The 25,737-nt window shown below is 53.3% G+C and overlaps 5 protein-coding genes across 5 annotated transcripts; 3 read left to right on the top strand and 2 right to left on the bottom strand.

The window, feature by feature from the left end:
* Positions 1–339: 339 nt before the first annotated feature.
* On the bottom strand, positions 340–6,249 carry MONBRDRAFT_8683 (uncharacterized protein; the record flags this gene model as incomplete). The annotated part of the gene is made up of 18 exons (XM_001746252.1): positions 340–428; positions 531–942; positions 1,520–1,726; positions 2,002–2,176; positions 2,278–2,324; positions 2,444–2,539; positions 2,807–2,860; positions 2,962–3,081; positions 3,185–3,238; positions 3,495–3,572; positions 3,685–3,800; positions 3,875–3,971; positions 4,319–4,404; positions 4,911–4,969; positions 5,085–5,204; positions 5,300–5,457; positions 5,586–5,660; positions 6,157–6,249. The coding sequence occupies 18 exons, from the start codon at positions 6,247–6,249 to the stop codon at positions 340–342; spliced, it is 2,136 nt and encodes a 711-aa protein (XP_001746304.1).
* A 1,087-nt stretch (positions 6,250–7,336) lies between these two features.
* On the top strand, positions 7,337–9,538 carry MONBRDRAFT_25902 (uncharacterized protein; the record flags this gene model as incomplete). The annotated part of the gene is made up of 8 exons (XM_001746370.1): positions 7,337–7,395; positions 7,761–7,957; positions 8,103–8,275; positions 8,472–8,567; positions 8,649–8,765; positions 8,927–9,103; positions 9,210–9,269; positions 9,395–9,538. The coding sequence occupies 8 exons, from the start codon at positions 7,337–7,339 to the stop codon at positions 9,536–9,538; spliced, it is 1,023 nt and encodes a 340-aa protein (XP_001746422.1).
* Positions 9,539–12,588: 3,050 nt separating this feature from the next.
* On the bottom strand, positions 12,589–13,979 carry MONBRDRAFT_37288 (uncharacterized protein). Its single transcript, XM_001746251.1, has 4 exons — positions 13,395–13,979; positions 13,244–13,290; positions 13,055–13,146; positions 12,589–12,978 (listed from the first exon to the last, which is right to left on the bottom strand). The coding sequence occupies exons 1-4, from the start codon at positions 13,936–13,938 to the stop codon at positions 12,702–12,704; spliced, it is 960 nt and encodes a 319-aa protein (XP_001746303.1). The 5' UTR covers positions 13,939–13,979; the 3' UTR covers positions 12,589–12,701.
* A 1,850-nt stretch (positions 13,980–15,829) lies between these two features.
* On the top strand, positions 15,830–17,087 carry MONBRDRAFT_8680 (uncharacterized protein; the record flags this gene model as incomplete). Its single annotated transcript, XM_001746369.1, has 4 exons — positions 15,830–15,907; positions 16,014–16,253; positions 16,358–16,609; positions 16,809–17,087. The coding sequence occupies 4 exons, from the start codon at positions 15,830–15,832 to the stop codon at positions 17,085–17,087; spliced, it is 849 nt and encodes a 282-aa protein (XP_001746421.1).
* A 6,223-nt stretch (positions 17,088–23,310) lies between these two features.
* Positions 23,311–25,669, top strand: MONBRDRAFT_25898 (uncharacterized protein; the record flags this gene model as incomplete). The annotated part of the gene is made up of 11 exons (XM_001746368.1): positions 23,311–23,374; positions 23,528–23,694; positions 23,763–23,828; positions 23,921–24,023; positions 24,136–24,191; positions 24,381–24,461; positions 24,657–24,717; positions 24,881–24,928; positions 25,028–25,106; positions 25,190–25,259; positions 25,619–25,669. 11 exons carry the CDS (start codon positions 23,311–23,313, stop codon positions 25,667–25,669), a joined length of 846 nt encoding a protein of 281 aa, XP_001746420.1.
* Positions 25,670–25,737: the final 68 nt, after the last annotated feature.

Below are 25,737 nucleotides of genomic sequence, written 5' to 3'. Positions count from 1 at the left end.
ACAAGCGTCAGGCAAGAGGGAAAGAAAAGGCAGTGTGTTTAGTATCACATGATGAGACGGCCGCTGATCTCGAGGCAGGATACCATACCTTCGAGGTAAACCGTGAGTGGTACAGGCTTTCCGGAGCATACCACTAGACTCGAGAAGACAGCAGTTTGCAGGTAAGCATGGCCAAGGACCGAAAACGCAGACCAAAAAGGCATGGTAAACAAACTTTGATTGGCCAGCGACCTCGATTTGAGGCACGATAATATTCTGATTCAAAACCCAAGCCTCGGCTCAAACCAAAATCACTGGCATGGTTGGGGAAAAGAAAGCGACAAGAGAACGAAGATGAGATCAAAGTGCACGTGACAGGTCCAAAAGGAATAGATGTGCCGCTGTGCACACGAACCTGATCTTGCAGTTGAGTTCGCCAAAAACCATGACTGAAAATGACAACACACAATTTCACCACGGATGAAGATGGATCATTTGTGAGAAGCAGCTCTTGCCTGCCATCGAGTTGGATCGCTGAAGCAAAGACGTACCGTTGCGCGCCGCCAAATCACGGTGGACGTAGCCTTGTCCGGCCATGTATTGCATGCCACGAGCCACCTGAAGATGCGACAGGGCCGGTGAGTGCTTGTCAACATCGACGCGTCGTTTTGACGGGAAGCAGCGACACATGACACATACGCAGAACATCAAACGGAGAATCTCTGAAATGGACTTGTGTGGATTGGCACGCAAGTAGCGGTCCAAAGCGCCGGCCGGTGCCAACTCAGTCACCAGCATCAACTGCTCTCCCGTGGTGACGCCAAATAGGCGAACGAGGCACTCGTGTTGCAGACGATGCATGTTGTTGGCTTCGCGCATGAAGCCTTCAATGTCGGCATCCTCCTGCACCATGAGCTTGCGGACCGCCACCTGCAGCGCGTCGCTGCCACGCTGCCACACGCCCTATTCACATTTGCCATCCAAGACGAGGAAGGCGGCATCAAGGTCTGGATCCGAGGTACCGAAACCGCCAAACGCGGCGACAACCAATTGAGGACCAGAGATGAAGCAAGAAAAAGCGTGGACAAACCCGAAACACGGGGCCGAAGGTGCCTCGACTGATCATCTCGCCGACTTGAATTGTTGAGCTAGCCAGATGCAACGGACTCTTGGTCACGTGATCGGACGCACGGCGGCTCAACTGCGGCCCATCAGGCTTTTTCTGCACAACAATGATAATGAGCCTTGGCGGGTGCGACAAGATCAAGACCAAATCTCGCACGGGACCGCGTGCAACGCGTGGCTCTTGAAGATGATACGTACGGGATCAAAGTCAACTTGCTCGAACGCGCCTTGGGCCTGTCGCACGCGCGAATAAATGTCAAATGCTACAGCAGATGCAAAAGGGCAAAAGGGTGGGCATGTGAGATGTAGAGCGCATTGGAAACGAGAGCAAGAAACATGGTTGCACGGCCAGGCGTACGGTTGGCGGCCACTGCCTGGCTCTTGGTGGCGCCTTGAGTTTGCATGACCAGCTCACGAAAGGCTGGACGGCGATCGGCATCGTATTGCCAGCACTGTCAAAAATGTCCACGCCAAAAATGTGAGACGTGCTGATGCGCACACAGCACACAGCGCCCGATACAGTGCTGATGAGTAGACCAACCTGTTGCAAGATGTTCCAAAGTGCGTCATTGCAATCAGCGGGGCGTTCCAGCCGCTGTCCGCTGTTCAGCAATTCAACCACCTAGGAGCGAGGGTAGATCGGGTGAGCAGTTGGCCTTTTGCTACAGCGAGCTGAAAGACAAGTACGTGCCTGACTGCCCTTGAGCTTGGGCCATGGCTTCTTGCCACGCATGAGCGTTTCCCAGCATGTGACGCCATAGCTCCATACATCGCTCTGTCATCATCGTTCGAAAATACGCGGCTCGATGTGAGAGAATTCTTAAACATCAAAGGTGGACGAATCCTATGCGTTTGGGTTGTTGGCCGTGGACATCTGAGTAGGCAGGCGAAGCTCACCTTTTCGTGAAAGCGGTTGTTGTAGATTGACTCGGGGGCATACCACTTGATGGGCCACATGCCGCGCTCACTGGCAGTGTAGTAGTCAGAATTTCCCAACACACGTGAGAGGCCAAAGTCGTTGATCTTCACTTGGTGCACCGAGGCCACCAGCACGTTGCGTGCAGCCAAGTCGCTGTGTTATTTCGCACACATCACAATGTGAGATTTGTGAATCGCCGAAGCGAGAACATGAAATATCAACAACACGATATGACGGGAATAAAACGCCCTCACCGATGCACAAGGCCTTTGGAGGCCAAATGCTCCATGCCCTTGGCAATCTAATCATGAAAATTTATTGCCAAGCATATGAGACAAGACAGTGCGGCGACACCGGGCCCAGCCGCGCGTTGCGCGATTCTACACCACGACAAGGCATCGTTATGTCGTTTGCCCGTACCTGAACAATGTAGGAATGCAGAATGTCGATGCCCGTGCGCGCGGGATCCGAGCGGTTGGCCTTCAGATAATTGTGCAAATCGCCGTATGCTACCAGCTATGTCGATTCGACGACAGAAGCGAAAGATTGAGATGATACGTGAAGTGTGATGGCATGGGAGGGGCGCCTGAGCGCGTGTAATCTAACTTCCAACTGACCTCCATTACTAAAGTCAGGGGGGCTTCGCGGGCCACGCCGAGCAGGCGGACAATGTTGGGATGGTCCTAACCACCAAGGCCAACATGGTGATGTGAGAAGAGAGCTGGTCCTTGAGGCGTGCAAGGGTCACTCGGGTGACCTCAGCGCACGATACGATGGGCTTACCAAGTGAACCATCACGCTGGCTTCCAGCATAAACTCGTCGGGGCTGGCTTGGTCCTGAATCGAGTTTGCAATCATGTTTGTAATTATGGGCTGAAATGAGCCGCCGGCTCGGCGGCAACGCAAAACAACGGTGCCGTCTGCCAGCTCAAACTCACCTTGAGGACCTTGAGTGCCACGTCATAACTTTGACCACTTCGCGTGAACTTGCCCTTGAACACCTCGCCGAATTGGCCCTCACCCAGCTTCTGCAATCGGGCAATGGCATCGTGGCTCACCTGCACGTGGTCAAGACCGCATGACATGAGTGCTAGCAATCAGTCTGCGACATGGTTTTACCAGCTTGGACGCTGATAGAGTCAAGCCAAAGCCTCAACCCACCGTGACCCGCGCCAGTTCATCCTGTGTGGGCTGTGGGCGCTCGAGTACATAATTCTAGGGGGGGGGACGGCAGCCGGTGAGCAGGAAATAAGGAACACGACAATAAAAGAGAGCATAGTGAAGGCAAAGTCAGCATTGCGCCGTCCTTTGCCTCACCTGTGCATCCAAAAGGGCGCGCGCTGGGGCCACTTCGGTACCAAAGCCGAATTCGGTCTCCTCGGGAGGCTAGACAGCATTTCGGGCCAAACGATGAGCTAGCGTGCAGGTGCATATGGCGGGGCACCATTGAGCGGTACAGCTGAAAGCCTACCATGTTTCGCGCTGCTTTGATGTTGTACCGCAGCTTGACAAGCAGACCATCGGTTTCATTGTGGTAGTGCTCCATGAGCTAAGGCCAGCAAAATCCTTGGTAAGCAGCAGCCTTCGTGCATATGATTTGAGTCCATATCTTATTCAGAAAGGGCAGGTTTACATGCGTGAAGCCGAGCCCGGGCTCAAACCTCATCAATGGTCACATAGCGCATGCCATCATTGATGCCGTATTTGATGCCCGTGGAGGAAGACGGGTACTGGGTGATTTTGAGATGCTGGGGCCCCGCGCGCTTGCCAGCAATGTCTGTTTGCAGAGGAAATGAAGGTCAGGAAGCAGGCGTTGCACTGTTGCCGTTGGGATCACATCCACGCGCTTACAGGTGAGACGAAAGAAAGATGCGTCCCGAGGTCCGGTCAGCGCACGCTTGGACACCAGGTAGGCACCTGGTACGCTGGCATAGGAAAGCAGCTCCATCTGAAATGACACGACACATATGTAAAAGAGCGTGGGTCAAAACGAAAACAACGCGGACTTGTGTTGCCATTGTACTTTCGTAGGCTTGAGGTTGTGAGGGATGAATTTAGAATTGAGCAAGTAACCAGGGTCGCACCTGCGCAGCAGAACGGTCCAGCTCATGCGGGAAAGGATCTCCAAATGGGGTATTAATGCCATCGATCTGACATGAGCAGTGAGCCAGGGCAGTGAGTCAGGGCAATGAGCAGAGCAAAAAAAATAAGAGGTGGTAGCAGAACAAAAGGAGGCAAAAAGGAGCAGGGCTGGTTCGACTCTGGAGAGTTTGTGTTGAAACATGCACTTCGTACGTTGAGGATGCGACGACCGGCGTGAATTTCCGCGTAAGTGTTGATCAAGGACACAATAGTCTCGGCCCGAGCGTAGGAGTCAGCCTCTGCCAGGAGAAGAGTGCTGTGAGTCAGAGCAGCTGTTGGCCAACAACATGAGATGACGAGAAGTGTAGTGGGGCAGCGCACCGAAAGTATGTGTCGTGCCGTTGATCTCGGTCAGTGTGAGCTCAGTTGAGAGCTTCATGTCCAGCGCATTCATTTGATGGTAGGGTATGAGCTGCATCAAGGGAGTGCACGGATCAGCGAGGATTGTTAGTTGATTGCCTGGAGGCGTGCGCTATGTTGGGTCGAGACGAGCTTGCGGTAGTCTACCGTGGGCTGGTCCATGACATCGACAAGCTCGACGCCATCAGGGTTTATGTTGACGCGGCCTTGGTCACCATCGATTCTAATGGCAAGGTCAAGTGTGAGCAGTGGGCGGTGGGACGATGCAGCGGAGAGCGCTGTGCGCCATGTGTGTGTGTGTGTGTGTGTGTGTGTGTGGAAAGGAGGGGCGGGGTGAGCCGCAAGCGACATTATGAAGAGACGCACTGCACAGTGTATTGCTCACTACCAAACATGGCATATTCTTGAACGATTCGCAAGTACTCGGTAATGACAATGCCCTCGCTGCATATGGCAAGGCGAGCAATGAGCGTGAGTGTGAGTTTGGACGGTGCGCGGCTGGGCGCGGCTTCACGCAAGTTTGGCCGCAAGGGCGGGCGCAGGGTAATGGGCGACTGACCGGCGGGGCCAAAGCTTTTTGCTGCGGATGCGATTTTCAATCTCAATGGCGAGTTGTTCGGTTGAATATTCGTCAATGACTGTTTGCATCATAAAGGCTTCGTAACCACCGCAGTTGTCTCTGCGAAGCCACAAGCATGGTGAGGTAAGGGGCGGGCGCAAATTTTGGGCGGATGACTTGACATGATTAATTGACTGCAAGGAGCGCAAACGCACTTGATGTGCTGAAGCGCTTCTTCCATCGGGGTTTGGGAGCAGCGCTTCTTCATGTTGTGAAACTCTTCAATGAGGAAGGAGATCATGTTGAGAATGCAAAGATTGAGCTTGAGGAAGGGGGTGGCAGAGATATCCTCGGACATGAATTGATTGTGCAGCTAAGGGCGTGAGAATGGGATAAGGCGGTCAAAGATGGGTGCCAAAGGAAAAGTCAAGCATAAGAGCGCAAGGCAGTTCCCATCTGCGCGCGTGCAAGCTCCGAGTATCGAGGCAGTCACGATCTGACCTGCTTTTGCAGAAAGGTGGCGGCGGCTGGATCTTCAGTGAAAAACTCGAGAAGATTCCGAGGCTTGAGCCGGATCTGAAAGCATTGGTTAGATTGCTTAGTTGTCTTTCATGCACACACACACACACGCGCACACACACACAGAGGCGTCTCCGGGGCCAAAGCGTCGCAAGTCGACGTACGCGAAAGTAAAGGTTGGTTTCAGTGCCAGCTGTCAAGGCTTCCGGGCTGATGGGCTTGTTGGGCTCCAACCAATTGGTGTCGGCATTTCTCCCGCGTTGCTTGTAAAGGGAGCACAAGCTGTGAAGTGACCCGAGCAGACCATACGGTGAAGAATAGCGGGCGGCGAAAAGCCACAGAGAAGCTGTATGTTGGAGAATGCAATGGGACAGACCGAAAGCTTGAAGGACGGAAGCGTAGCTCTTGGCAGATGCGTTCGACAATCTCCTACTCGAAGGGAAGAGCCAGCATGTACAGGTGAGCAGGAGCGTTGAGCAGCGCGTGCGTTGTGGTACGAGTGACAGCTTCATGCTGCACTCGCGATTTCACACCAAACGCTGAAAGAGCTGACCAGGGCGGTGCGCGGATAGCGCTGGTGGCCAGCTTCATTCTTGAACTCGCAGGGCCGCACGTTGCCATCGGGCAAGCGAACGTGCATGACCATGGGCCTATCAAAGGGGGCGGATCATGATGTGAGCGGCGCCATTGATCCTTCAACCTAATCCGAATCATGCTCCCTCGTGACAAGATCTGGCCCACCCCACAGACACAAAGTTATCAATCAGTGCTGCCGTTTGAAGCGAACGCATACCGATCTCCAGTGACGGCTGCCATGACTGGACGCGCGGGGGTCGAAACGGTTCACTTTGCCGTTTGCCGTCTGCCGTGTGTGTGTGAGTGCCGTCAGTCCAGTCACTTCGATGGATTTTTTTTTTTTACCAAGTGGCATTCACTTGAAAGTAAAATACTTACGTGGTTCATGCGAAATTTTTTATTTTTTTTTTGCCATCTGGATCCATGCGTTGGCTGCAGTAGTACAGTTGGATGAACAGTTGGAAGGTGGGCTGGCGCCTGGACCGACACACTGCCAGACCAAGCAAAGACGATTTGTTGTTGTGACATCGCGGTTTTGCTCTGTGTGGTTGGTGATGGCGCTCGACAGTGTAATTGGTGAGTTGTGTATTGTGTAGATCAGGCCTGTTGGCCGGCTGTAGCAAACACTCGATGGAGTGAGGTGACAAGGTTAGAAGCTGCGGCTGCTCAAGCAACTACATGTATAGTGTGTTGAATGAGGTGCGCGACTGCGTGGCACAATTTGGTAGGCTGCCTCTCGAAGTGAAGACGCATGCTCTCACTCATGCCGTCGGCCTTTGATGCATCGCGTGGTGCGATCATGGCAACCATCGCATCTCATCGAGCTCCGATCAGAGAGGGACATGCCCTCGGCCCAGACAGAGAGCGGCAGCTTCTGATGCCCTGATCGGACGGGGGATCTACAAACTAAAGCGACTACAATGTGTGAATTGTTTTTGCAATGAGCTTTTCAAATCGCAGAATCGCACAGAATAGATGGGCGTCACTCAATCCTTTAAGGTCCTATAGGGTGCTAGGGTGCTATGGGTGCAGCGAGCAGAGAGCAGGCAGCCTTTAAAAGCCGATGAACAGATGGGCATGCCAAAGCCCAAGCTGCTGGAAAATCAGAGCCGAGCGTGGGGTGGCGGCCAATATATTATGTTACATCCAATTGGGCCATGGATGTGTTTGTGCGCTGTTCGTTTCATAAGGTCAGAAGATTGCGCGTGTGCCCAAGGTGTGTCTTCGGGGAGATGGCTCAAACTCAGCAGAGACAGTTTCTCTCCCTCTCTCAAACCCTCTAAAAAATTTCCTCTCTCTCTCTCTCTCTGGTCTCTCTCTCTCTCTCTCTCAAACTAAAACTCCCAAACTCAATCTCTAAACTCTCAAACTCTCTGTCTCAAACTCTCTCAAACTCTCTCTCTCCAATGCAATTCTCTCTTCGATACCCGTTGACTCACCATCTTGTCCTCATCCTCAACAAACCTATCGCTTCGAATACAATACGTGCATATGCTTCACATGTCAAAATCTTTTCACATTATTCGCACACAAAAGCGTTGTGCGCGCGTGCTTCTGTGTGACTGACTGTTGGACAGACAGTCGATGGTGCGTGCGTGTGTGTGTGTGTGTGTGTGTGTGTGTGTGTGTGTGTGCGTGTGTGTGTGTGTGTGTGTGTGTGTGTGTGTGTGTGTGTGTGTGTGTGTGTGTGTGTGTGTGTGACGGCAAGCGGCGGCTCGCACGACATGTGGATCGCTTCATTTTTTCCAATATATTCGATTCATCAAAGCGAAGCGAAGGTTCGTGTACCACTTGCTGGTGGCCGGCAGGGTTGTGGGCCCGGTGGTCGTGTCCTCTCTGCTTTGAAAGCCGTTCACCATCCATTTTGCATTTATCAATCTGATCGCACACAACCACACAAAACGTTCTTGGCGTTCCGGTCAGACGCCGCAGTCCGATCTCTGCGCTGTCCTCTCCCACGCGCTTTTGATCAAAACACCGACATGGGTTTGTGCGAGTCCCGCGCTGCCAAGGACTTTGATGACCTGCCCGTCGAGCTAGATGGCTGGTACAACAGTCACGAGAGCATCCGCTACGCCGAGCGCAACATCCTGAAGGTAGGCATTGTCTTGATCTCAACCCAGCGCACAGCCCTGCCTTGGGTACCAATGACACTATCGAGGTTGTGGCGCAAGCCAAGGGCGGTGGCCTGGATAAGGTTCTATTCCTGGGATTCCACATCATTGGCAATCGGGATCATGACTCTTGATGCCGTAATTTCGTATCATCTCATGATTCCTGCACCGATCTTAGGCCCTTGATGTCATTCGTCGCGAGGCAGATTCCGGCCAGCTCGAAACGTGGAAGATTGACAACTTTGTCACTTTCTGGCACCAATTTGAAGACCAGGTTTGCTAAAACCGCGTCCTTGCTCCTGTTCCCCGCGCTTCCGACGGCCTGAACAGAGCCTTGCTTTCGATCCCCAACCAGGTGCACACACATCACGATCATGAAGAGAACCTGTTTTTCCCTTGGATCGAGACACGTGCCAAGCTCCCGCCCAAGATGAGTAGCGATCACGCCACTCTACTGGAACTCATGGCCACGGTATGAAATGAATCATCATTAAAGAATTTTTACATCGATGTAAATTTTTTTCGTTTCCTTCCTGCCATGCCATGCGAATCACCAAAGCCATCGTTTTTGACTCTGACGGATTGATTTGCATTTCCGTGCGTAATTGCACTTGGAATGGGGGGGTGAAACAGACCACCAAGGCGATCTCCCAGTTGCAAGAAGCCAGTTCCAGCGAGCGAGCGCAAGCAGCTGCGCAGTGCATCCAGAACATGCAAGCCCTACAGCTTCATATGGATGAGCACCTCAAGGAAGAGGAAGATCAAGGCATTCCAATTGTTCGAGATAACTTTACGTGGGCCGAATATCAGGTTTGTCTGTCTTGTTCAAGCCCGTAGGACTTGTGCATTTAACACTTTTGGCGCACACCATCGCAAAGCTCACGACTGGAGGCCAAAACTGCCCTTCTTCAACCAGGCTGTCGAGAACAAAGTGGTCAAAGAAGCGCAGTGGTTTGAGCTGCCCCAACTATTGATGGTCAGTCTTCTCTGACCTCTCCTCACCGTAGATTTGCGCTCTCTGTAACCGCTCCGCACGAGATTCGACGTACCTGATAAAATCACCCGGCCGCTTTTTCCTTTCTTTTTTTTACGGGCCGACAGTACATGGAAAATGACAAAAAATACGAATGGATGACCACGCATGGCATTCCATCCTTTGTGCAATACCTCATCATTCGCCCGCGCATTGCGCGCTTCGAGACGGAGTGCCTGGCGCCCTTCCGCGCCATCTACGACACTGCGTGAAATCTTCACCGCCATTGTCTTCATCTCCGCCACGCCCTTGTGCCTTGAGTTTACATAAAGTGTCCAATACATGTAGCCACGAGCTTCGTACTATTATCAATTGACGGGGATGAGAGACTGAAACGATTCGCTCAGCCACTGGGGAGGCCAACAGCTTCGACGCTTTGACGCCCTGGAGCCTTGGACACACGACGGTGTGCAGAACTCAGAGCTTGGCGAGACGATACAGTTGCGTCTCATGGGAAGCACAGGTGACCTGCAAGGATGTAGAAAAGGTGCCGATATCCGTGTGTTGCCACACGTCACGAACTTGAACCTGCCGCCGATCAGCACCAGTGGAGGTCGTTGAGAACGAACACACAGATACCTCCCCGAGCACGCGTGCACCGGCAGCTCAAGTCAATGCTCACCTGAGTTCCTGTGGACAAGAGTTTTGTGAGATCAATATCAAATGTTGACGTTGTCGCACCAGTGTTAAAGGCCGCCACGGCAAGATCGCCTAGTTATTCCGAAAAAGAGCAGAGCACGTCGAATTGAATTTTGAATACGCGCTGGAAAGGCAAATGATGGGAAAGCTGGCGTATGGTTTGCTGGGAATTTAGCGTTCTTGTTCCCCTAGGCAACATGAGTTTGCATAATAAACGCACCATTGGCCAGCGGCCGCGCCCACACTTGGCACGTTCCGTTGACGGTGTCACACGATGGCGCGTCCACCATGCCTATGACACGTGTGCATGCATGACTAGATGGAAGTACTTTTGCTCAAGATTGGGCGGCAGGCTGCATTGGAGGCTCACTAACCGCCGGCATGACCCAGAGCATCTTGCTGGATGGCAATGACCTCGGTATTCAAAAGAATATCACGCATGGTCGTGGTCATGTTGCGCACGTCAGTGCTGACCAGGAGGGGTGCAGCAGCCATTGACCATAGGGAAAACTCGGTGCTATTGGCAATCGAAGAGCAGCGTGATGCTAAATCGTTACCGCGGTCGCTACAATCAGCGGTCTACCCTTGAAGACTGGCTGCCTCGGGGACTGGCTGCCTCGGTTGTGTCTTGTATTGGCGCGACATGCAATGCACCAGGGCAAACCCACCGATATTCGACGTCAGTCTGACCAGGGCAGCGGCGACCGGGCGTGGGGTCATCACAGCCTGCGCCACCAGTCTGATTTTTTTCAAGATGACATTGCCACGAAAACGGGTACGGTCATGATGAGGATCTCAGTTTTGGGGGAGGGCGGTGCGCGAGGGGCAACTGGCTCTGCTTCGCTCTGCTTTCCGTGGTGTGCAAATCCCGACACGGCTGATACCATCAAAAAATCGGGGTCATTCCAACGGTAGTGGCCTGCGTTGTTTGCCACGTCTTTGAGCTGATCAAGCACCTTGGCCGTGCTCTCCCAGTTGTCATGGTGATCGCCTGCCATACGCCAACTGCAAAGTTGCCGGGTCAAACGTTGGTCCCTTTGCACAAAGACCTTCAGCGGGGCTGCTAGGCAATGAGACAAACCTGTTGCCTGCGACAGGACACCCTGTACCACATTCAGTTGGCGCGTGGTGTTGATAAATGAGCAAGGCGGAGAGCAATTTTATGGACAAGTTTGAAACCCGGTTGGAGCCTGTACGCACAATCAGCAAAGGTGCCATTGCAATGAAAGTTGAGCCAAATGGGGCGACCGGTTTTGTTCAGCGCATCCGCCATTTGCAAGGCCAGCTCGCCGTTGTTGGGCAAATCAGTGCACCAGTCCAGCTAATGACATTAGCAATAGCAACAACCGCATGTCAAAACGATGAATCTTAGATTGGTTCGAGCCAGCAAGCATCAATGGACATGAGCCAAGAGGCGACTCGAGAGCGTGCATGCTGCTCACTTTGACATAATCCACGCCCCAGTCGGCGTAGGTTTGCGCGTCCTGTCGGATAAAAGAAAAGCCAAGGGTGTCAAATGGCAGCAAAGGTCACTAACTGCCCCAGGTGTCAAGGCGCGAGATGCCGGCCAGTCGCAACAAGATCATTTCACAGTGAGAGCAAAAAGCAACGTGCATGGGCAGCATACCTGCTCGTAGTGGAAGAGAGAACCGGGGACGCCTCCAGCAAATGGATCGCCAGGAATAGAACGGTTGCCTGTACTGCAGGTCATCAAGCCTGAAATTGACCATGATGAGAAAGGGTCTCGAATCTGCGAGGTCACCAAACGGGTGCAACTATCGCGGGGCAGCGCCTGAAGCGAGAATATTTGGCAGGGCGCACCGGCAGCCGTGTACATGCCAAACTTGAAGCCCTTGCTGTGGAGCCAGTCTGCTAGAGGTTTAAGACTTCCATCTGGCCCACGTTTGATCCGAAAACAAGATCGGGAGTCAGAATGGACCGGCCTATCGCCAACTAAAATCAGGGAGCGTCGTTTTGAGAGGGACATACTAGTAAAGCGATTGGGGTCAGCTGCCATGCTACCGTCAGGTTGGCGCGTCACATTCTCCCAACAGCTAGGAGCGAGATTGATTTTCGGATTTCAAGGAAGAGGCGTGCGAAATCGGCAGATCAAATGAGCACGTGCACGTGCGAACCGCTTCTCTGGGGCAGTGGCCTTCAAAACAACAATCAAAACGCTAGGAGCACTCACTCATCCAAGTTGATGTAGTTATAGCCAGCGGCCTGCATGCCATTGTCAATCATCTCCTGTCACGTGTCAAAGGCCGCTTACTTAGATGGCGTTATTGCTCGTGGACTGCCTAGGGGTGAAGCCAGCTTGGCAGGAGCGTGCTCACCTGGGCGATTTCGCGCACGAGCTGCTCGTTGCAGACGTCATGATACTCGTGACTCAACCCCTGAGGCTGGTAACAAGAAGACCAGGTGCACCAGGTATTCCACCCCATCGGAGGCAGATATCCAAGCCCATTATCTCGGGCCTCGATACCCATCAGCCCGCCGTACCCGGCCGCCAAAACAACGTACAGTCCAAGATGGCGCAACATGTTGAGCCCAAAAAAAAAAAAGAATTGTCAGAAAATAAATCTTGTGGAGCGCTGTTGGACTTTTTTTTTTTTTTTTTTTTGGCTTCAGCTGAGTCTATTGGTCCTTGTGGCTCTTCGGTCTCGAACCACTTTGGGCACGCAAGGGCAGCGACCTGACAAGTGTGTGGAAGCACGCCTGTGTGGAAGGGGATTGTTAATCTGTGGTATTATCATCTGCGTCGTCGTCGTCGTCATCGCCTTGATCGGCGCTCCCGTCATGGACTTCAACAAAGTCTTGTCCAAACTGCTCGGGCTTCCACATGCCGATGCGACGCAAGGCGTTACGCTTGCGATCACCGCCGGACATGCCGTTGGCATGCACCATGATGGGTGGGTTTGCTTGCATTTCTGCAAAGTGCTTTTTAAAGTAGTAGCGGCCGTGCGGAAACTTGCTGCTGGGCAGCTCATAGAACTGGATGCCCGTGACATCCCTACACACGACGCAGTGCAGTGAGGGCTATGTGAATGCTGCGATGGGGGACCAGGATCGGCTTTCTTGAGACGCACGGATGCTTGAGGGCCTTGTTGAAAGATGCCTGGTTGCGGCCGTCGCCTTGCGCCACCAGCTGGTCCCAGACCTCGAGAAAGCGCGTGATGACCTGCCTCACTCCCAGCACCACCATGACGAGCCAACGGAGTGTGAGCGCACGAGACGGCTTTGGCTGCAGCAAAGGCGGAGTCGCGACGAGGACAAACCGAGGTGTTGGCGTAGTAGACAAAGCCAGCGCAGAGCAAGTTGGCATCTAGCAAGAGCCCCAACCAGAAGGAAAGCCATGAGCTGCCAGCAACAAAGATTTAATGAGCCACGATCCTCATGGTGAACGAAAAGCCAGGGGTTGAAACGGACGGTCGTTGGAAGCAAGGAGGTCATAGGACTGCTTCAAGTTGGCATCCATCCAGGCATAGGGATTTTCAAAAAATGCAATGTCGGCGTCAACAAAAAGCATGTGTACGCCAGTGTCGTGCATGCGTGTGAGATATTTCGGACGAGCACGCATAAGTAAAAGGTAGAGAGTGCTGCCGTAACTTTGGCCACGTTTATCGCCCTCAAGCTTTTCGCGTGCGTTGTGCATGCCAAAGGTCAAGAGATCTTCAGTGGCCAGCAGGACCTGGCCCGGAAGTTTCTCCTCCATCTGGAAATAGCTGGAAACGTCCTCCGCAATCACGACGGCGTGTCGAGTGGTGCCCACGGTGGCCTGGATGGAGGCCAGGAGGTTGTACATAAAGTCGCTAAAGCCGCTAGAAATGGCAGCGAGGATGATGCGGTTCTGATCGTCCCTGGCCTGATGAGCCACTGCTGTGACATCGGAGGATTGCTCCATGACGCGGATGTTTGCCGTCGTCAGCCGAAGATAGCTGGCACCCAGCAGGTCGCAGGCACTTGGATGCATTGGCTCAGCGTCATCCAAGAGTGTGCATTGCCATTTTTTGCTCTCCGGATCAGCGAGCCCAAAGAAGAAGCCTGGTGGGTTTTGCCCAGTCCCGAGACCAGCCATATCAGCACGTGAGCCATGCGCATCAAACGCTGTAACAAGGTCTGTCATATGGTAGTAATATGATTGTGATTTTGCGTCAAGGTGGCATATGGCAGACGGCCGCACCTCGGCACGCTTCGAGCTTCTCACACGCCTGGGCGCATTGGTGTGGCGTTAGACCATGAACCGTACTCAGCACTTGAGCTGGGTTATTGAGGCTGCTAAAGCAGCGCCTGTCTTGGGAATCATGGGCGTTGATAAACCGAGCGTGATAGCCCGGAATCTGAGCTTCAAAGGCATCATGGTTAAGCAAATGCACGGGTGCTGCTCGCACTAGACAAAGGGCGCAGCAGGTAGCAAGCACCATGCAGAAAGCATGCGCCCAGCTCCGTCTGAGTAGCGCTGGCCCGCACACCCCCATGGCTCGGCCTGCTGGAGCTCACACTTCTCGTTGCTCACCACCACCTCCCGAATAGAGTGATGCAAACCTGTCAAAAAACTAAACAGAGCGAGATGCGCCAATAAGACAAACACCACTCACACCCAAGCTCAACGGCCTCGCCCTTGCAGACACTCCCGAGCCGTCGGCCCGATTCATTCAAACCTGCCCTCGTCCACCCCAGGCGAAACTGCCAACGCAGTTGCAGTGCATGCATGCCAAAATTATCAGTCGCGCGCAAGTTTATTTATCTGACATATTTATCTGACATTGGTTCATTTTTATCTGACAATAAGGCATGTTGCAGCAATGGAACGCTTGGGGTAAGGCTGGCATGTGTGATGTTTGACACACTTGTGTTGTCCCCCCTCCCAACGCCACCACGTAAGAGCAAGAGAGAGAGAGAGATTGTCTGCTGAAGCAGAGATACGGTTGGATGGGTGCAGAAAGGGGTTAGGCGTTTCACAGGGAATTTCAGAGAATCTTGGGCGCATCCACCAACCAGAGAGTTGTGTTGGGACTGGCCTTGACAACGCCGACATAATGCGAAACGCCATCGCGCGACGCTGCTGAACGAGAGCGTGTGTGTGTGTGTGGTGACCCGAGGTCCCCCTGATCTGCGCTGAGGGCTTGAGGTATTTCCGTCTGCTCGTCTGCCCATCGACCCGTCGCTCATTCATTGACCGGTTCTGGTTTTGCACGCGACGCGCTCACTTTCACCAAGTACGCGGGATCCCCCCTACTGCTGCTCTTGTTGCGCTGTTCAACGTCGCGAAGAGGCCGTTGCCGTTCGTCTCGACTCTGTACGTTTCGGGTCCGATGCCCTGTCACTCCGAGCTGAGCGAGCGTGATTGTTCCCTCGACTTGGAGGAGCAGTTGCTCTTTTTGTTGTTGTTGTTGTTGGTTTTAGCTTTGAGCTCGATGAATCGAACCTGGATCATGCTCATAGCAACCTTTTCGGACTGGCATCCTTCCTGTTCCGTTAGACAGCAACCTCGCACCATGAGCGGGACTGATATGGACATTGACGCCGTGCGCCTGGGCGTGGTGCGCGAATCAATGAAGCACAATCCGCTACTCAAAAAGGTTTGGCCATGCCTGACCCCTCTGTCTTTTCTCAGGCCTATGTAGCGGCCAGCCGCGTACATTCATGCCAAACCACTTGAAATTCCAGGCACCATTGGGCTCGCATCGTAGCAGCGATGTTGACGAAAGCAAGATTTATGGTGTCAAATCCAAAAAGGTTCGAAAAGCCTCTAGCGTAGAGGTAGCCTGCCCTCTGAACAATCCTGTTGTAGGTTGCAAGGTCAGCATGGCACCTAACGTTATGCACGACTGCAATAGAATGATGGCGGTACTGCCGCAGCCATGCGTGAGTTTGAGCAAGGATTTAGTGTTTCCATCGAACGTCAGGCTGCCGAGCGGCGCAATCTTTTGCTTCAAAAGGTATGCTTTATGCTTTTCGATTGCCGCCTCGCGCGACGGCTTGCTGCCCCATCGATCTCACGTTGGTTTGTGTTCTCAACTCATGTTCATTGTCGCCTGCGCTCAGTCCGATGTTGGACGTGCCAAGGCCCCCGTGTCGGGCGAGAAAATTCTGGGTATCGTTCATGGCAAGACGCAAAAGAAAGACTCCAGCGCCGCCGAGATCATGGCAGGCTGGGCAGAGACCGCAGAGTCACCTTCCTCCACCAAGCGCGCGGGCAAGGCCGACGTTGGGCGGGCTCGTGTTCCGATTTCTTCTAGTCCAGACGTCGACAAGCGCGTGCACGGCGCCCCTTCAAAGAAGCGCGTACGTTCTGCACTCCTCGAGTTTGATCCCGCTTGCCACGCATGACAGATCCTGCAGACAGTGTTTGCTCTCTCCTCACCCAAGCTTGGCCATGCACCCTACAGAGCGAAGATGGAGGCAGCCTCCTCAAGTGGAACATGTCCAACTCTGCCACTACTTCGCAAGCCTCGAGCCGCAATCCTCTTTTGCAACGCGCCGAGCTTGGTCGCCCTCGTCCGCCACAAGAAAAAGACATTTTGAACCGTGTGCACGGCAAGCCCAGCGAGGATCCCAAGAAGCGCGGTGGTGTTTCTGCTGCCTTTTCGGGTTGGGACGATCAATCTTCTGGCTCTCCCTCTCGCCGATCAGTGCAACTGGTACGAGCAAATCCCCTCGCTTTCCCTTACACCTTCTTCTCTGGCCCTCAACACGCCCACGCACACACACACACACACACACACACACACACACACACACACACACACACACACACACACAAGCTCGTGTGTATCGTGAGCAATTTATTGCCGCCTTATCCCCGCCCGGTTCTCACATTGCCATCTTGCCATCTTGCAGGGAGCTGTGGGCCAACCCCGCCCACCCATTGCCCAGGGTGTAGATTCAATTGTGCATGGCCGCCGCACCTTTGCAAAAGAAGGTGGTGCCCGTGACGCTCTCTCAAACTACAAGCCCAGCACGCCTGTATCACATCGCCGCCCTGCACATGATGTTCCCAAGGACATGTGCTTTGGCAAGCCCTCCCCGGCTCCGGAGCCCGTGGCCTCACTCCTTACCAGCACCTATGCTGACCAGTGGGTCCGGGACCAGCTGAACAAGCAACAAAAGGCGCACTAAACTCTTGTTTTTTTTTTCATGTGCTGTGTATGGTATTGTAACCAGCGTTCACTTCTGAAGCAAACCCAATGCACACGATACAACTTTGTATCATGACACCCTCGCCCCCCCTTACCCCCCCCAAAAAAAAGGTTTCTTATCAACCATGTTCATCAGCTTTCTGCATTTTTACGTGTTACTTGTTGCCGTACTTGCCCCCTTCTGTTTGGCCTTACTCTTTGTAATGTTGTTTGAAAATGGCCTCGGAGCGATGCCATGGCTAGCCGACATGCCCTGTCTCTTCAGGTTGTTGGAATGTTTGAACTTTTTCACTGCGTTGTCCAGCCGTGATTTCCTGACTGATCAGTAGAATTGAAGCTTACCAACCTCACGCCTACTCCGTGCTTGCCTTGAGAAGGATCATTATGATGCGAATGCCATCACGGGCGTGTCTGAGATCAGCAGAGAGACAAGCTTAGTTTTTTTTTGTTTCATTTTTTTTTTTTTTTTTCCTTTGAATAAATTTGCATTTTATTGCCAATTTCTGATCTTCTCAACGTTTGAGGAGGTTCAGCGCAAGGTCTCAGACAGGTGCGAACAAGCTCGCGCTGCATGGGCACATACCTCCTATGTCTCACATGAACAGAAAGTGTCTATGCGCACAAGGTGCAACAAACATGGGGTGCGTGGACAAAAAGTGGCAGTGACGTCTCACAAAATGACCGTTAGGGATGATTTGGGCCCAAATTTGACAAGACAATTTGTAGAATTCATCCAAGAGACTACAAACTAGTCTGAACATCAATTGGCAAGACGCCATACACGCAAATAACTCTCTCTAAGCATCAATAATGGCGTGCTGCTCAAGCGCCGCTCGGCGCTGGAGTTCCAAAAAGCTGCCACGGCTGGCACCTCCGGGTGCAGATCCCCCAAGGCCGTCCCGCGACTTGATGGACAGCTTTTGATACTCCAAGGAGAAGGAAGCCCAGGCCGAGGCCACAAGTTCGAGCTCCGTCTCATAGCGCTGCTTAACCCGCTCCAGTTCTCGTTGCTCTGACGTCAATTGCTGACGCGTCTCCTTGAGCTGCTGTTGCAGAATATCAATGGCTTCATTACCACCACTCTCGCTACCCAGCGTGGTGAGCTTGTTGGCCAAAGCTGTGTAATCTTGGCGTGCTTGCTGCAATTGTTCTGCGAGAGTTTACCCCAATGCCCATCAGTTCTTGCACTTGGCTCCAACAAGGGTGGCAGCTGCGCGCTATCTGACCTTGCAAACGAGTAACATCCGCAGAGTTACCAGCACTTGCACCGCCGCCACCTTGCATGGCCACTTGGCGAAGCTGGAGTAAAAATGCAAGGGTGAGAGGAAGGGAGACAGAGTTTGCACGATAAACCCAAACGTGAACATCATTTCTTCAAGACGGATCAGGTGTGCGATGAATGAAGCCCACACCTCTTCTTCCTTGGCCAACAGCTTGTGCGACAAATCCTTTTGCATGGCTGCCAAGCTACGGACAGACACAGCGCGAGCGTACAGCAGGTCAGATGCACCACCGCACACCACGACTGCACAGGTGGCGGCAAAGTGTCACTGGCGCTTACTCGGTGGTCAACTTGTCCTTGTCCTCGTAAAGCTTGTTCACCTTGTCCATCTGCGTCTGCAGGCTGGTTTGTAGCCGCGAGCGCTCTGCTTCAAGTTCGGTACATCTGCCATGCAGACACAGCAAAGGCAGGCAATGACCGTCAGCGGCTGTCGTGTTCACGTCAAGCAATCGGCGTTGGCAACCATTTTGTTGCAAAATGCATGTATGCCGGCTCACTTGGTCTGCATCTCTTCGAGTTGCTTCTGCACTTCGTCAAACTGCATGGAGGTTGAAACATGTGTGAGTGATCTGATCATGGAACATCTTGCCAAGCACGTAAAAGTGAAGGCCACGCACCTTTGCAAGTTTGTCTGCCACGTCTTGCTCCGCAGCAGCACGTGCCTGTTCGATCAAATCTCGTTGATCCTTGCCAACCAGGCTAAATGTCAGGCCACGCGCCGTGAGCTTAAATTGAAGGGCTGCCGCTGCAGGGACATGCGTGCACACGGGCGCAAGTAACATGGCTCATTCACGTACGAGTGGGTCTTCTGTAGGTCAATCAGCTGTTGTTGAGCCTTTGAGAGTTCATCGCGGAGCTTGGTTTCCATGGCGACCTTCTCTTCCAGACTGGCTTTGGTGGTGCGAAGATCACGCTCAGCAACAGCCAGCTGCTCAAACACTAGCTCATCCGTTGATTTGATACCACCATCTGCACCGGCAGCGCGCAACTCGACAATTTGCAAGTTCAGTTTGCGGTTTTCAGCCTCAAGCTCCGTCTTGCGTTGCTGGGCCTTGTCAAGTAGTGACTGCATTTCTTGAACCTGCCCCCCCCACCCCCGCCTTGGCATGAGTGCATTGTCGTGGCGACCATGGGTATCACGATAGCGTCTGGCTCGATGAGACATACCTGTTCATCTGGCGAGCCAACTTGAGCTCGCAGGGTTTCGACCTCGTGCTCCAGGCGCATGACCTTCTCCATATCAGCGAGGCCACTATCACAAAAGCGCGAGCACAATTGCGTCACAGAAAAGGCGCAGCACCGTGGTGAGATTGAGCAAGAGGGTGACTGGCTTTGAGTTTGTTTTGAAGCATACCCGCTGGAAAGACCCATGCCACCACCCCCGGCCTGAACTTCATCCACTTGGGTTTGCAATACGGCCTTTTCCCGCAACAGGCTCTGCAAAGATTCATGGTCAAAGTGCGCCATAGCAACTAAAGCATCTAGAGATGGCGCGGCAGGGAACCTGGGGGAGCGGGGCGATGCATGGCATGGCATATCGGCCAACCTGTTTCTCTTGCTGCACGGTTTTGAATTGCTCGGTGAGCTTGCGATGGGCAAAATCCAGCGAATCAGCACGCTTCTGCTCCTCGAGCAGCTGAGCCTCAGCCGTATCCAGTTCAGAGCGAACGCGGGCCAACTGCTCGGCTAGATTATCGCTGCGCTTGGCCGAAGACTCAAGCTGAATTTCCTTCTTCAGCTTTTCCTCCAGCTGGGCGTCTTTGCTAGACAAGGCTTGTTGAAGCTCGGAAATGCGAGTCTGCATGTGATCGACCCGATCGCGGAGGACCGTATTCTCATCGCGCGACAGACGGAGGTCAACGACCTCATCGCGGAGGGCCGCAGCCTCGGCAGCCTCGTCCATGGAGCGTTGCATCTGGCGACGCATCTCGGCCAAGGCACGATCAGCATCACGCTTCACTTGCTCACGATCGCGCTTTTCGTCATCCAGGTCGGCCTCCAGCTCCTTGCACAACTGCTCCAAATCGTCGATCCGGGTTTGCAAACGCTGCACTTCACCGTCTAAAAGCGCACGGGCGACCAAAGTCAGGGAGTGCATTGAACTATAGGCTCAGTGACATTTTGCCACAGCAAAATGCCTGCCAAAGCCAGGAAAACCCATCCGGCTTTCCTCAACAGGCACGTACCGGCAGGCGCGGCCGCATCTGAAGCAGAGTTGGCCTCGTTCAGGCGCTGACGCAAGCTTTTGTTCTCTTCCTCCAGCATGTGATGGTCGTCCACCATTGCATCGTGCTCCATCTGGAGATTCTGCAGTCTGCACGGGTCAGGCAAGCATAGATGCGACAGTGGCCCGAGGAGAAGCCGTGGGTCAGCAGATGAACAGCCAGTGTGTGTGTAGATGGGCCAAGACGTTTTCGCTACAAAATTGCAGGGTGGACCCACTTGTGACGAAGTTCAGCTACATCGTCATCGGGTGCAGTGACTCGACGAGCGGCAGCCGGTGAATCAGGCATTCTGCGTTGGCATGACACGGGGAAGGGATGATGTTGGGTCAGGGCAGGCAGGCGATTTACAAAAGAGAGAGAGAGAGAGAGAGAGAGAGAGAGAGAGAGAGAGAGAGAGAGAGAGAGAGAGAGAGAGAGAGAGAGAGAGAGAGACGAGTAAAGGGTCTGCGTACGCTGCTGCTTGCTGGGACATGGTGATGATTTTCTGCATGGAGGGCATCAGAACAGCAGCGCTGGGTAGGCTTTCAATACGGCTCATGTAGAGGGTGGCCTTTTCACACTGCACTTGCAAGTGACCCCGGCAACGCTCGAATGAGTACACCGAGCTATCGGCATGTGTTGGGGCACGGGGTCGGGGTGAATTGCTTTTCGGACCTGAATGGCACAGCCGAGAAGCAGCTCTAGCACATTGAGCAGCTGGCGACGATCGCCAGCCTCAACCTAAAGCCAATGTGCCGCCGATTGATGAGACCAGGCTCAAGCATGGGCCACGGCCAGCGCTGCCGCAGATACGCCTTAATGGTGGCTGGGCATCAGTACCTTATCTTCCATGACCATGGGCAGTCCTTCTTGAGGACACTGCAAATCTGTTTCGTAAAATGCGTAGAGGCTTCGGACGACCTTTTGCAAATTCATGATCTAACGCAAAAAAAGACCGGAGCAGAGGGTGAGGACCGGAACCAGATTGTCTCAATCATTCTTCCCAAAGGTGCCGCGGCAGCCCAGGTGGCAGAGTGTCTGTTGTTTTTTTGAAGTATGGCGATCAAAATTGCAGACGAACCCGAACTTTGCTGCTGTCTGAATCGCGATGAATGCGTCCAAGCATGCTATCTGTAAAGTGCTGCGGCACCCTGGGAGCGAGTCGGGAGAAGCAAGTGTGGAGCGAACAAGGAGAAAGAAAAGATGGTGATTGAAGGCAAAGGGGCGGGACAGCATGCACAGGCAAGCAGGCCAGGATTCTCCATCACAAGGGATGAAGAATATGTGTAGAAAGTATCTGTCAGGCAAGGGTCAGCCAGGCGAGGCGAGGATCTTACATGTCGTGGAGGACTTGAGCAAAAGCAACGCCATCGCAAAGGGCTTCGGGACCAGCCACGGTGGTGTTCTCAAACGAGTTGAGCTGGCAAGTAAACAACGCGCAAGAGAGGGCACGCCAACAAAGGGCGGGGAGGAGGCAAGGATTGAGTGTAAGATGCCGACTGCCTCACTCCCACGGCTTGAATCGCCACGCACGCACACCACGCCGCAACTGGAGGGCCACACGGTCATCGGAGACCACAACCAAATGTGCAATAACGCTTCCTTGCGTACCCATTCAATAAACACGGCCAAGACGGCCTCATCGGGCTGATCAGCCATGATACTCGCACGCACTCTTGCAGAGAAGACCTCCTCCTCCTGCTCCTCCTGCTCCGGCTGCTGCTGCTGCTGCTGCTGCTGCTGTGACGGACGTGACAGTCACCTTTTCACAAAAATGAAAAATCTGATGAAAAAAAAGAGAAAAAAATAAAAAATAGAGAGAGCGTGAGCGTGAGCGACAGCACGAGAGAGAGTATAGAGCGCAAAATGTCAGATACAATATATGCGAAGGCAGTGAACGTTTGGTTGAAAGGTTTGATAAATTGTCTGACATTGATGCAGTAATTCGCTGCGCATCACTGCAATTCACATCAGCGCCCCGGTGCGCGCGCGCGGTGACGGTGACGGTGACGGTGACGGCAGCGGCACTGCAGCTAATAGCGTGCGTGAAACTGTTGGTGATGCATTCCAAGGAAAGGGTTGAAGGATCGTGGCGATACGGGTATGGATGTTCATACTGGTAATGTTGATGCTTGCGTGGCGTGACAGGTCGCTGGCTTGTTTCGCGGTGATTCCCGTGGAGCGGCTGGCGCTCGGTTTCGCTGATTCCCGTGGAGTGGCTGGCGCTCGGTTTCGCGCAGTAGCACAGCTGACGCGCCTGTGAGGCACGTTGCCATGATGCGGTTTGGCCTGGGTTGGGTGCGGGCCGTATGGCGCCGGCCCATGGGTCTACGATCCTATGCTACAAAGTCGTTTGGACAGCAGCCGCAGCAGCAAGCGCGCTACCCGTTTCGCCCGCTGGCACAGGACAATCGGCCACCCCTCAGTATGAAGCCTCTCAAGCCATTTCCATACAACGTGCTGGCTGGTACAAGTACGACGCCTCATGCCTCTCCCCCTCCGCTGAATGTGGACAATCTTTTCTCGATTCACGGCCTTTGCTCCAGCTCACCGGATCGCATGCTCCAAATATCGCTGTGGCTCTTGTAGAAAAGGTTGCGCGGCTGTTGCCACACAAAGGCTCAGGTCGTCGCGTCACCGACTATTTTCCATTCTCCGTCATGCGCACAAAGTCTTTTCAATTTGCGCGCCGGCCTTTATTTCTGAAGCCCATCTTCATGATTCCTGTCACCACCATCTGCCTCTACCTTCTTAGTCGCCTCGAGCGCATCGAACTCACCGGTATGGTTGAAGCACTGGTCGGCCAGAAAAATACCAGAGAAGCAAATCGTATCCTTTCAAAAAGCTTCAATTAGGCCAGAACTGGCGAGAGCTTCCTCTTCCTTGTTGATGACTGCGCCCGGCGATCCTCTCACACCTCCAATGGACCTGCAGGTCGCTGGCGCATCAAGCTCATTCCAGACAGTATATTTTATCTCTTTGTGGCGCCCGAGGCAGATGAGGTTGGTACTGTCGTCATGTGTGTGTGTGTGTGTGTGTGTGTGTGTGTGTGTGTGTGTGTGTGTGTGTGTGTGTGTGTGTGTGTGTGTGTGTGTGTGTGTGTGTGTAGAGGGTCCAGCTTTTCAAGGCGTCGTGGTCACTCATTTGTTGCTCTGTACTTCTACAACAGATCTTGATGAGCGAAATTGAGGAGCAATTGCTTCCAGAGGCAGATCGCCGGACGCGCTTTGTGAAGGTACGGGCGCCATGCGTTTGGCAACTCTCAAGGTCTCGCGAGCGCCCGCGTTTGTTTCAAATTGATGGTTGTTGTTGTCGGGTTGAGCACAGCGACTGGTAGAGCGGATCGTCGAAAGCAACGGCCTCCCAGCTGAGTTGGTGGAGAACACCTATGTCATGGTCGCGGACGAGCCCAATGCATTCTGCACCCCTGGTCAGTCAGAAACTGAAAGCTGCTCATCTTGTCTCTTGTATTGATCCGATACGGTGCGCTGCCCCAGGGTTATCACAACCTTGCTTTTTGCGTTGCTTCTTTTCTTGTTTAGCCGGTACCATCGTGGTCCACACTGGCTTGCTGGATCTTTTGCGTAACCGCGATGAGGTGAGGCCCCTGGCATGTGCTGGCGCATGTTCTTTTCGAGCGCACTCAGCTGGGCACACGATGTCCGCTCTAGGTTATGATGGTGCTATCACACGAAGTTTCGCACTTTCTTTGCCAGCACGGGTCGGAACAGTCTGGGTTTACTGTACTCGCCGTTTTGGGTGCCACCGTCTTGGGCATCAACAACAGAATTGCCAGGTAAAGGCGCTGGGCCATTTGCTTGAGGCTTTCCACGTGGGAAGCGCGGTGGAGGTGAATCTGGGCAAGCTGGTCTATTTCTGCTTGCTTATGCGAAATAACGCAATGCCAGGCTCTTCTGGGATCTTTTTTTTGACTTGCCGCATTCACGACGTTGCGAGATTGAGGTTTGTCAAAGAGACGTGCACGGACGTGGTTATTTGGCATGATCATGTGGAGGTTTAATTAGCGCTGCATACTATGTGTGTTGACTGGGCTCGTGAACAGGCTGATTATTTGGGCTTAAAATTGGCCGCCAAGGCGTGTGTCGACTTGTCACATGCACGTGGTATGTTTCTTGCACTCTCAACAAGCATCCCTGCTCGACGCAACGTTGGCAGGGGATGTAGTCGTGGTCGTGTGTGTGTGCCAGTTCTCGTTCAGGTCGGAGGCATCTCATACCTTGGTCCGCCCCCCCTCTTTTTTTTCTTATTGGATATCTCGTGCTACAGCGGTTTGGCTCAAGATGGCTGCTGTTGAGGTGGCCACCCTTTATCAAGGTCAGCAGAGCTTGTGTGTCGGCGCTGTCCAAAGGCGACTCATACGAGAGCAAAATTGTCAAAACAGGCTTATACATATCTCTTGGGGCTGACTGACAGACGAAAACGACGACGGTGGCGACATTGTCATATCTGAAGAAGAGTTTGAGCGATCCATGGAGCTGCTTGATCTGAGCAGGTGGGATCATGAGTTTGCCGTGCTGGGGGCATTCGAACATCATCAAAGTGCTAATGTTGCGCTGGCTCATGCGCGACGAGTAGCAAAGTTTCCACGCATCCTTCTTGGCGAGTACGCCTGGCCAATTACGATCCGGATGGACCCTGGATGCAGGTGTGTGCACCGTGCCCGGCATCTCGTAGCAACATCCCGTGTGCACCCCCAACTTGATCGGCGGTGCTGGATTTTGTGTTATACTTTTCTTTAGGAGGCTCGTGAGATTCAGCGCGAGTCTTGTCGAGGAAAAAACACTTTGCGCACGTCGTGGCAATCGTGGTGGTACAATGCCATCACCGGACAGGATGCCTGACAAGGGACAAGCTTCACCCTTGATGTGACCCCAGTCCTTTATGGAAACCCAGCTTCCCAGCCTAGCCCAACCCGAGGCCAACGCGCACTGCCCGGCTGAATGGTGTCCGATCCCCTGCCCATGCCCATGGCGTGATGGCGCTAACATGTCTAGACATACATAGAGAGAATTGACCGATTATGCCGATGGTAGCGCGCGTGTCAAGATCGTGTGATCTGAGAAGAAAAGTGGGGTTGTCACATGAAGGAGAGGAACAGCGCTCAACTGTGAAAGCAGACAGAA

The sequence above is a fragment of the Monosiga brevicollis genome, genomic scaffold (genome assembly GCF_000002865.3).
Source record: "Monosiga brevicollis MX1 MONBRscaffold_12 genomic scaffold, whole genome shotgun sequence".
Lineage (NCBI taxonomy): Eukaryota > Choanoflagellata > Craspedida > Salpingoecidae > Monosiga > Monosiga brevicollis.
The sequence above is the reverse complement of the archived record's forward strand: the minus strand, read 5'-3'. Positions and strand labels throughout refer to the sequence as shown.